The 12,719-nt window shown below is 41.6% G+C and overlaps 1 protein-coding gene across 10 annotated transcripts in view; it reads right to left on the reverse strand.

Moving 5' to 3' along the window:
- syngap1b (synaptic Ras GTPase activating protein 1b) overlaps positions 1–12,719 on the reverse strand; it is a 376,646-nt gene that overhangs the window by 42,988 nt on the left and 320,939 nt on the right. For 9 of the 10 annotated variants that reach the window (XM_061983086.2, XM_061983083.2, XM_061983084.2 and 6 more), the window contains one exon: positions 11,312–11,523. In XM_061983086.2, the coding sequence (XP_061839070.1) occupies positions 11,312–11,523 (212 nt within the window). Of the gene's footprint in view, positions 1–1,513; positions 2,274–11,311; positions 11,524–12,719 lie in introns of those variants that run through there. The other variant, XM_061983088.1, reaches the window with a different exon arrangement.

Below are 12,719 nucleotides of genomic sequence, written 5' to 3' on the forward strand. Positions count from 1 at the left end.
TATCCATGAAAAATCAGTGTAGAAATAATTGCAAAGGAAAATATGCCCTTAATTGTCTTACCTTGGATAAATACATGTACAATAGGAAAGGTGGGTGAAGTGTCTTGCCCAAGGACACAACGGCAGTGACTAAGATGGCGGAAGGTGGATTCGTACCAATATCTGCGTTGCTACAATATTGGACTTTAATCACATTGAATTCAAGTTTAGGCGCTTTATTTTGAATTTGATTTTAGAGACAATTTGAGTGTTAAAGGGGAACTGCACTTTTTATTGGAAAGTTGCATTTCTTTTATGCATTCTAAATCGTAAAGTAAGGCAAGAAAGAGGTGGCTAACAATACAGCTAGTGAAGTGTGAAGTGAGTTATATTTATATAGCGCTTTTTCTCTAGTGACTCAAAGCGCTTTACATAGTGAAACCCAATATCTAAGTTACATTTAAACCAGTGTGGGTGGCACTGGGAGCAGGTGGGTAAAGTGTCTTGCCCAAGGACACAACGGCAGTGACTAGGATGGCGGAAGTGGGGATCGAACCTGGAACCCTCAAGTTGCTGGCACGGCCACTCTACCAACCGAGCAATACCGCCCCAAGCTAATGAGAGTACCTGCCTTGACTCACATATGAACTTGAAGTGCCATCCCATTCCTAACCCATAGGGTTCAATATGATGTGGGTCCACCTTTTGCAGCTATTACAGCTTCAACTCTTCTGGGAGGGCTGTCCACAAGGTTGCGGAGTGTGTTTATAGGAATTTTCCACCATTCTTCCAAAAGCGCATTGGTGAGGTCACACACTGATGTTGGCTGAGAAGTTAGTCTCCGTTCTAATTCATCCCGAAGGTGTTCTATCGGGTTCAGGTCAGGACTCTGTGCAGGCCAGTCAAGTTCATCCACACCAGACTCTGTCATCCATGTCTTTATGGACCTTGCTTTGTGCACTGGTGCACAGTCATGTTGGAAGAGGAAGGGGCCCGCTCCAGGAGTTGGGCTTGGCCCCTTAGTTCCAGTGAAACTAACTTTGAATGCTCCAGGATACCAAAACATTTTGGACAATATCATGCTCCCAACCTTGTGGGAACAGTTTGGAGCGGGCCCCTTCCTCTTCCAACATGACTGTGCACCAGTGCACAAAGCAAGGTCCATAAAGACGTGGATGACAGAGTCTGGTGTGGATGAACTTGACTGGCCTGCACAGAGTCCTGACGTGAACCCGATAAAACACCTTTAGAATGAATTAGAACGGAGACTGAGAGCCAGGCCTTCTCGACCAACATCAGCGTGTAACTTTGGAAGAATGGTGGAAAATACCTATAAACACACTCCGCAACCTTGTGGACAGCCCTCCCAGAAGAGTTGAAGCTGTAATAGCTGCAAAAGGCATCATATTGAACATTATGGGTTAGGAATGGGATGGCACTTCAAGTTCATATGTGAGTCAAGACAGGTGGCCAAATACTTTACGGGGGACGACGGGAGAGTGGCCTTGCCAGCAACCTGAGGGTTCCTGGTTCGATCCCCACCTTCTACCAACCTCTTTGAGTACCTTGAAAGTAGAAAAGCGCTATACAAGTATAACCCATTTACTTTTGGCAATCCAGTGTATGTGTTCTTGTCTTACAGAAGGATTATGATTCCAAAATAAAGTGCAGTTCCCCTTTAAATTCCGACTAGAACGTGTGCAAATGACTGAACCTTATTTGTTCGTGCATGAGGCGCATCAGGAACCTTATCGACGTCAGCCGGGAGGAACGGGTGCTACAGTTGAAGCAGTTGCGCTACTGACTTTGGCTTGTCGGCTCTCCTCCTCGACTCCGACCGAGCGTCAAGGAAACAAAAAGGAATTAAGGCTTCTTCGGGAGGTCGAAGGAAAACGCTGAGCCTCAACATGGAAGTTCATCACCACGGAGCTGCGGGTCTATTGAACATCAAAGGGAAAACTGGTTAGGAGAAATGAAAGGTGGGAGAGTCGTCGTCACATGCGAACAATGCGCTATGTGGTCTCCTCAGACAATGTCTCTCGGCGTCCTCGACACGCGCCTCCGTTTGAAAAACGTGGAAGCGCTTTCCTTGCCTGGAGGTCGGAAAGACGTCCGGGCGTGTCTCGTTAAAAAGGGCACACCCGAACTTGTGCAAGCTCACAAAGTGAGTGATGGCTGCTAGGAAGTAGTAGGATGGTGTGATGATGGCCTTCTAACAATGGCCGACTATACGGGTGGCGCTTTCCCGTAAAGCAGCAGCAGGATGGGTTGGTCTTCATTCCGTGTCTTTGTTCCTGGAGTGGATTAGAAGATGTTCCATCACACTTAGGCGCCATATACTCAAGAGGGGTTTTTACTGTGGTCTGATATACTTCTGCACACCATCAAAACGACAACGTTGTGGTCTGATATACTCAAATGCACCATGAAACAACAACGTTGTGGTCTGATATACTCAAATGCACCATGAAACAACAACGTTGTGGTCTGATATACTCGAACGTACAATGAAACAACAACATTGTGGTCTCCTAATCGAATGCACCAAAACAAACCTACGTTGTGGTCCGATATATTCACACACATTGTGGTCTGATGTACCTAACATTATGTTCTGATATACTCTAATGCACCATGAAACAACAACACTATGGTCTGATATACTTCTGCACACCATCAAAACAACAACGTTGTGGTCTGATACACTTGAATGCACCATGAAACAACAACCTTGTGGTTTTGATATACTTAAGAGCACAACAAAACAACAACATTATGTACTGTTGTACTCAAATGCACCATGAAAAAACAACGCTGTGGTCTGATGCAAAATGAAACAACAACATTGTGGTCTCCTACTCGAATGCACCAAAACAAAACAACGTTGTGGTCCGATATATTCACATGCACCATGAAACAGCAACATTATGGTCTGATCTACCTAACATTATGTTCTGATATACTCTGATGCACAATGAAACAACAACTTTGTTGTCTGATATAATCGAATGTACAATGAAACAACAACATTGTGGTCTAATATACTCTAGTACTCGAATGCACCAAAACAAAACAACGTTGTGGTCCGATATATTCACATGCACCATGAAACACCAACATTGTGGTCTGATGTACCTAACATTATGTTCTGATATACTCTAATGCACCATGAAACAACAACACTATGGTCTGATATACTTCTGCACACCATCAAAACAACAACGTTGTGGTCTGATACACTTGAATGCACCATGAAACAACAACCTTGTGGTTTTGATATACTTAAGAGCACAACAAAACAACAACATTATGTACTGTTGTACTCAAATGCACCATGAAAAAACAACGCTGTGGTCTGATGCAAAATGAAACAACAACATTGTGGTCTCCTACTCGAATGCACCAAAACAACACAACGTTGTGGTCCGATATATTCACATGCACCATGAAACAGCAACATTATGGTCTGATCTACCTAACATTATGTTCTGATATACTCTGATGCACAATGAAACAACAACGTTGTGGTCCGATATACTCGAACGTACAATGAAACAACAACTTTGTTGTCTGATATAATCGAATGTACAATGAAACAACAACATTGTGGTCTAATATACTCTAGTACTCGAATGCACCAAAACAAAACAACGTTGTGGTCCGATATATTCACATGCACCATGAAACACCAACATTGTGGTCTGATCTACCTAACATTATGTTTTGATATACTCTGATGCACAATGAAACAACAACGTTGTGGTCCGATATACTCAAATGTACAATGAAACAACAACATTGTGGTCTGATATACTCTAGTACTCGAATGCACCAAAACAAAACAACGTTGTGGTCCGATATATTCACATGCACCATGAAACACCAACATTGTGGTCTGATCTACCTAACATTATGTTCTGATATACTCTGATGCACAATGAAACAACAACATTGTGGTCCGATATACTCGAACGTACAATGAAACAGCAACTTTGTGGTTTGATATACTCAAATGTACAATGAAACAACAACATTGTGGTCCGATATACTTAAGAGCACAACAAAACAACAACATTATGTACTGTTGTACTCAAATGCACCATGAAACAACAACGCTGTGGTCTGATATACTCAAACGTACAATGAAACAACAACATTGTGGTCTCATACTCGAATGCACCAAAACAAAACAACGTTTAGCTCCGATATATTGACATGCACCATGAAACGACAACACTGTGGTCTGATCTACTTGAGAGCACAACAAAACAACAACATTGTGGTTCGAGATACTCAAATGCGCCATGAAACAACAACTTTGTGGCCTGATATACTTAAGAGCACAACAAAACAACATTATGTACTGTTGTACTCAAATGCACCAGGAAACAACAACGTTGTGGTCTGATATATTCACATGCACCATGAAACACCAACATTGTGGTCTGATCTACCTAACATTATGTTCTGATATACTCTAATGCACCATGAAACAACAACACTATGGTCTGATATACTTCTGCACACCATCAAAACAACAACGTTGTGGTCTGATATACTTGAATGCACCATGAAACAACAACCTTGTGGTCTGATATACTTAAGAGCACAACAAAACAACAACATTATGTACTGTTGTACTCAAATGCACCATGAAAAAACAACGCTGTGGTCTGATATACTCTAATGCAAAATTAAACAACAACATTGTGGTCTCCTACTCGAATGCACCAAAACAAAACAACGTTGTGGTCTCATATATTCACATGCACCATGAAACACCAACATTGTGGTCTGATCTACCTAACATTATGTTCTGATATACTCTGATGCACAATGAAACAACAACGTTGCGGTCCGAAATACTCGAACGTACAATGAAACAACAACTTTGTGGTCTGATATACTCGAATGTACAATGAAACAACAACATTGTGGTTTGATATACTTAAGAGCACAACAAAACAACAACATTATGTACTATTGTACTCAAATACACAATGAAACAACAACGCTGTGGTCTGATATACTCAAACGTACAACGAAACAACAACATTGTGGTCTCATACTCGAATGCACCAAAATAAAACAACGTTTAGCTCCGATATATTGACATGTACCATGAAACGACAACACTGTGGTCTGATCTACTTGAGAGCACAACAAAACAACAACATTGTGGTTCGAGATACTCAAATGCGCCATGAAACAACAACCTTGTGGTCTGATATAGTCGAACGTACAATGAAACAACAACATTGTGGTCTCATACTCAAATGCACCAAAATAAAACAACGTTGTGGTCCGATATATTCACACGCACCATGAAACACCAACATTGTGGTCTGATCTATCTAACATTATGTTCTGATATCCTCTAATGCACAATGAAACAACAACACTGTGGTCTGATATACTTCTGCACACCATCAAAACAACAACGTTGTGGTCTGACATACTTGAATGCATTATGAAACAACAACCTTGTGGTCTGATATACTGTACTTAAGAGCACAACAAAACAACAACATTATGTACTGTTGTACTCAAATGCACCATGAAAAAACAACGCTGTGGTCTGATATACTCTAATGCAAAATGAAACAACAACATTGTGGTCTCCTATACTAGAATACACCAAAACAAAACAACGCTGTGGTCCAATATATTTACACGCACCATGAAACACCAACATTGAAGTCTGATCTACCTAACATTATGTTCTGATATACTCTAATGCACAATGAAACAACAGTGTTTTAGTCTGATATACTCGAACGTACAATGAAACAACAACATTGTGGTCTCATACTCAAATGCACCAAAATATGCACCGATATATTGACACGCACCATGAAACGACAACACTGTGGTCTGATCTACTTGAGAGCACAACAAAACAACAAAATTGTGGTTCGATATACTCGAATGCACCATGAAACTACAATGTTGCAGTGTGATATACTTGAACGCGCCATAAAACAACAACCTTGTGGTGTGATGTAGTTATACGTGCCATAAAACAACAATGTTGTGGTGTGATATGGTTGAACATGCCATAAAACAACACATTTGTGTTCTGTTATAATTGAATGCACCAAGAAACAACATCTGATCTACTTAAGAGCACAACAAAACAACAACATTATGTACTGTTGTACGCGAATACACAATGAAACAACAACATTGTGGTCTGATATACTCTTATGTACCATGAAACAGCAACGTTGTGGTCTGATTTACTCTAATGCACGATAAAACATCAACGTTGTGGTCTGATCTACTTAAGAGCACAACAAAACAACATTTTGCACTGTTGTACTTGAATACACAATGAAACAACAACATTGTGGTCTGATATACTCTTATGTACCATGAAACAACAACGTTGTGGTCTGATTTACTCTAATGCACGATAAAACAATAATGTTGTGGTCTGATCTACTTAAGAGCACAACAAAACAACAACATTATGTTCTATTGTACTCGAATGCACAATAAAACAACAACGTTGTGGTCTGATATCCTCAAATGCGCCATGAAGAAACAATATTGAGTACTGTTAAACTCGAATGCACCATGAAAAACATCGATGTGGTCTGATCTACTTGAGAGCACAACAAAACAACCACACTGTGGTCCCATATGCTGGAACGCACCATGAATCAACAACGTTGTGATTTAATACACTTGAACACACCGTGAAACAAAAATGTTGTGGTCCGATGTAGTAGAGCGCACCATGAAACAACAACGTTGTGGTCTGATACATTCGAGTGCACCATAAAACAACAACGCTGTGGTCTGATATACTTGAACGCACCATGAAACAACAACGTTGTGGTCTGATGTATTCGAACGCACCATTAACAACAACATTGTGATCTGATACACTCAAACACACCATGAAACAACAACGTTGCGGTCTGACATACTTGACCACACCATGAAACAATAACGTTGTGGTTTAATATACTTGAACACACCATGAAACAACAATGTTGTGGTCTGATATACTTGAAGGCACCATGAAACAACAACGTTGTGGTCTCATATACTTGAACGCACTATGAAACAACAACGTTGTGGTCTGATATACTCGAACGCATCATGAAACAACAAGGTTGTGGTCTGATATACTCCAACGCACCATGGAACAACAACATTGTGGGCAGATATACTTGAGCGCACCATGAAACAACAACGTTGTGGTGTCGTACACTTGAATGCACCATGAAACAACAATGTTGTGGTTTAATATACTTGAATACACCATGAAACAACAACGTTGTGGTCTGATGTACTTGAACACACCATGAAACAACAATGTTGTGGTCTGATATACTTGAACGCACCATGAAACAACAACGTTGTGGTCTGATGTACTTGAACGCACCATGAAATAACAACTTTGTGGTCTGATATACTCGAACGCACTATGAAACAACAACGTTGAGGTCTCATACACTTGAACGCACCATGAAACAACAACGGTGTGGTTTAACATACTTGAACACACCATGAAACAACAACGTTGTGGTCTGATATACTTGAACGCACCATGAAATAACAACTTTGTGGTCTGATATACTCGAACGCACCATGAAACAACAACGTTGAGGTCTCATACACATGAACGCACCATGAAACAACAACGGTGTGGTTTAATATACTTGAACACACCATAAAACAACAACGTTGTGGTCTGATATATTTGAACACGCCATGAAACAAACAACGTCGTGGTCTTATATACTCGAACGCACCATGAAACAACAACGTTGTGGTCTAATATATTTGAACACACCATGAAACAAACAACGTCGTGGTCTTATATACTCGAACGCACCATGAAACAACAACTTTGTGGTCTGATATACTTAAGAGCACAACAAAACAACAACATTATGTACTGTTGTACTCAAATGCACCAGGAAACAACAACGTTGTGGTCTGATATATTCACATGCACCATGAAACACCAACATTGTGGTCTGATCTACCTAACATTATGTTCTGATATACTCTAATGCACCATGAAACAACAACACTATGGTCTGATATACTTCTGCACACCATCAAAACAACAACGTTGTGGTCTGATATACTTGAATGCACCATGAAACAACAACCTTGTGGTCTGATATACTTAAGAGCACAACAAAACAACAACATTATGTACTGTTGTACTCAAATGCACCATGAAAAAACAACGCTGTGGTCTGATATACTCTAATGCAAAATTAAACAACAACATTGTGGTCTCCTACTCGAATGCACCAAAACAAAACAACGTTGTGGTCTCATATATTCACATGCACCATGAAACACCAACATTGTGGTCTGATCTACCTAACATTAACTGATATATTTGAACACGCCATGAAACAAACAACGTCGTGGTCTTATATACTCGAACGCACCATGAAACAACAACGTTGTGGTCTGATATATTTGAACACACCATGAAACAAACAACGTCGTGGTCTTATATACTCGAACGCACCATGAAACAACAACTTTGTGGTCTGATATACTTAAGAGCACAACAAAACAACAACATTATGTACTGTTGTACTCAAATGCACCAGGAAACAACAACGTTGTGGTCTGATATATTCACATGCACCATGAAACACCAACATTGTGGTCTGATCTACCTAACATTATGTTCTGATATACTCTAATGCACCATGAAACAACAACACTATGGTCTGATATACTTCTGCACACCATCAAAACAACAACGTTGTGGTCTGATATACTTGAATGCACCATGAAACAACAACCTTGTGGTCTGATATACTTAAGAGCACAACAAAACAACAACATTATGTACTGTTGTACTCAAATGCACCATGAAAAAACAATGCTGTGGTCTGATATACTCTAATGCAAAATTAAACAACAACATTGTGGTCTCCTACTCGAATGCACCAAAACAAAACAACGTTGTGGTCTCATATATTCACATGCACCATGAAACACCAACATTGTGGTCTGATCTACCTAACATTAACTGATATATTTGAACACGCCATGAAACAAACAACGTCGTGGTCTTATATACTCGAACGCACCATGAAACAACAACGTTGTGGTCTGATATATTTGAACACACCATGAAACAAACAACGTCGTGGTCTTATATACTCGAACGCACCATGAAACAACAACGTTGTAGTCTGATATACTTGAGCGCACCGTGAAACAACAACGTTGTGGTCTCATACACTTGAACGCACCATGAAACAACAACGTTGTGGTTTAATACACTTGAACGCACCGTAAAACAAAAATGCTTTGGTCTGATGTACTAGAATCTACCATGAAACAACAACGTTATGGTCTGATATACTTGAACGTACCGTGAGAACAACAACTTTGTGGTTTGATATACTTGAACGCATCATGAAACAACAACGTTGTGGTCTGATATACTTGAATGCACCATGAGACAACAACGTTGTGGTCTCATACACTTGAACGCACCATGAAACAACAACGGTGTGGTTTAACATACTTGAACACACCATGAAACAACAACGTTGTGGTCTGATATACTTGAACGCACCATGAAATAACAACTTTGTGGTCTGATATACTCAAACGCACCATAAAACAACAACGTTGAGGTCTCATACACTTGAACGCACCATGAAACAACAACGTTGAGGTCTCATACACTTGAACGAACCATAAAACAACAATGTTGTGGTCTGATATATTTGAACACGCCATGAAACAAACAACGTCGTGGTCTTATATACTCGAACGCACCATGAAACAACAACGTTGTGGTCTGATATATTTGAACACACCATGAAACAAACAACGTCGTGGTCTTATATACTCGAACGCACCATGAAACAACAACGTCGTAGTCTGATATACTCGAGCGCACCATGAAACAACAACGTTGTGGTCTCATACACTTGAACGCACCATGAAACAACAACGTTGTGGTTTAATACACTTGAACGCACCGTAAAACAAAAAGGCTTTGGTCTGATGTACTAGAATCTACCATGAAACAACAACGTTATGGTCTGATATACTTGAACGTACCGTGAGAACAACAACTTTGTGGTTTGATATACTTGAACGCATCATGAAACAACAACGTTGTGGTCTGATATACTTGAATGCACCATGAGACAACAACGTTGTGGTCTCATACACTTGAACGCACCATGAAACAACAACGGTGTGGTTTAACATACTTGAACACACCATGAAACAACAACGTTGTGGTCTGATATACTTGAACGCACCATGAAATAACAACTTTGTGGTCTGATATACTCGAACGCACCATGAAACAATAACGTTGAGGTCTCATACACTTGAACGCACCATGAAACAACAACGTTGAGGTCTCATACACTTGAACGCACCATGAAACAACAACGTTGTGGTCTCATACAGTTGAACGCACCCTGAAACAACAACGTTGTGGCCTGGTAACGCTGTTCCTGGTACATTCCAGTGCTTCCTTAGACAACATAAGACAACAACACTGTGGGTCTCACATAGTCAAACGCAATGCCAACACAAGCGAGTACAAACTGAGACCTGATCAATATTCCACTCGAACCGCTTCATATTACGCCGGATCAATACCAGCTGAAAGCCACGCACTCCATTACGTGGTCACACAATAGGACGCCGGGCCTCGTCTCCGCAGACGACGCCTGGCGTGATTTGATTTTCCTGGCAGGAAGAGCTAAACGGGTAATCAGAGACACGCCGCTGTCCCTCGGATGAGAGAAAAAAAATAATCAAACGACCAAAACCGAACCAAAGCGTGCGAGTCTGGTCTTTCATTTGCCAATCACTCCACGTCTGCAGCGTCATTGCCAATCACGATTCCCGGGCGCAGCCACCCGCTGCTGCTCACTGCTCCCCTCACCTCCCAGGGGGTGAGGGTGATGGGTCAAATGCAGAGGATAATCTCACCACACCTAGCGTGTGTGTGTGACAATCATTAGTGCTTTAATATCTCCCGAGACTTCATGTCCACTCTGTATGGACACTCCAACACGTTGTGAACTCTTCCCTTCCCATAAAAGGCATGCTTGGATGAGTTTGGAAGAACAAGCTCATTCGCTTGGAGAGGTTTGGACGAGATCTAGAAGACCTTTGAGCCCTCCCAGAATCCTTGACCTTTCACGACCTGACCGTCCCAATACTTTTGTCTTTGGGCACACATTCACTCATGTCTCCCCTGCAGGGGCACGTCAATCATGTCCTCCAGGCAACTAGCTACGGACTCGACAGCGCCCACCGGTGGCAAAGACCTGCGTCTGTCCCAACAACAGCCTGCGTTTACCTGCTAATTATTCCTTTAATTTGGGAGTCTTTCTCCACTTGCTGTTGCCGCAGCCTCCTTTCACTGTCATCCAGTCGGCTCTGGTACTGCAGGAGGATCTTGTTGGTCTGCTGCTCCTGAGTGAGGAGCCGACGCTCGTAATCCTCCAGCTTCTTGTGGGACATCACCAGCCGCTCCTTCAGGCAGTTGATCTCCTCCTCGTACTCTCGTACCTGCAGAAGAAACGGACTCGGTTTAGACCGGCAGCTGCTGAGATCAAATATTCCTCTGAGGACGGCTGCTGTTTTTAAGCCCGACAAGTGCCCGACACTTTCCGCAAACAACAAGAACTCCAGACTTTGATGCCGAGATGAGATCTGAGCGCCATCTGCTCGTTTCTTCACTTTTTAGTGTTGGTGATTAAAGATGAACACACACTGCTTCTAGTCTATTTGTGCTGGCAGTTCTTTACACCCGTAAAACAACAACAATGTGGTCTGATATACCTGACTGCATCATTAAACAACAACATTGCGGTCTGGTATATTTAACTACATTTTTAAACAACAACATTGTGGTCTGATATACTCAATTGCACTACAAAACAACATTGTTGTCTGACATACTCGAGTGCACTACAAAATAACAAAATTGTGGTCTGACATACTCGAGTGCACTACAAAACAACAACATTGTGGTCTGACATTCTCTAGTACACTACAAAACAACATTGTGGTCTGACATACTCAAGTTCACTACAAGACAACAACATTAATAATAACTGGGATTTATATAGCGCTTTTCTAAGTACCCAAAGTCGCTTTACATGTAGAACCCATCATTCATTCACACCTGGTGGTGGTAAGCTACTTTCATAGCCACAGCTGCCCTGGGGTAGACTGACGGAAGCGTGGCTGCAATTTGCGCCAACGGCCCCTCCGACCACCACCTATCATTCATCATTCAATTCACCGGTGTGAGTGGCACCGGGGGCAAAGGGTGAAGTGTCCCGCCCAAGGACACAACGGCAGCAATTTTAAGGATGGTAAGAGGCGGGGAGCGAACCTGCAACCCTCAGGTTTCTGGCACGGTTGCTCTACCCACTACGCCATGCCGCGTATATCAGACCACATTGTGGTCTGATATACTCAAGTGCCTACAAGACAGAAACATTGTGGTCTGACATACTCAAGTGCCTGCAAAACAACATTGTTGTCTGACATACTCGAGTGCACACCAAAATAACAACATTGTGGTCTGACATACTGAAGTGCCTACAGGACAACAACATGGTGGTCTGACATACTCGAGTGCACTACAAAACAACATTGTTGTCTGACATACTCGAGTGCAATACAAAACAACTACATTGTGGTCTGACATACTCAAGTGCACTACAAAACAACATTGTGGTCTGACATACTCGAGT

Source organism: Nerophis lumbriciformis, linkage group LG21, assembly GCF_033978685.3.
Source record: "Nerophis lumbriciformis linkage group LG21, RoL_Nlum_v2.1, whole genome shotgun sequence".
NCBI lineage: Eukaryota > Metazoa > Chordata > Actinopteri > Syngnathiformes > Syngnathidae > Nerophis > Nerophis lumbriciformis.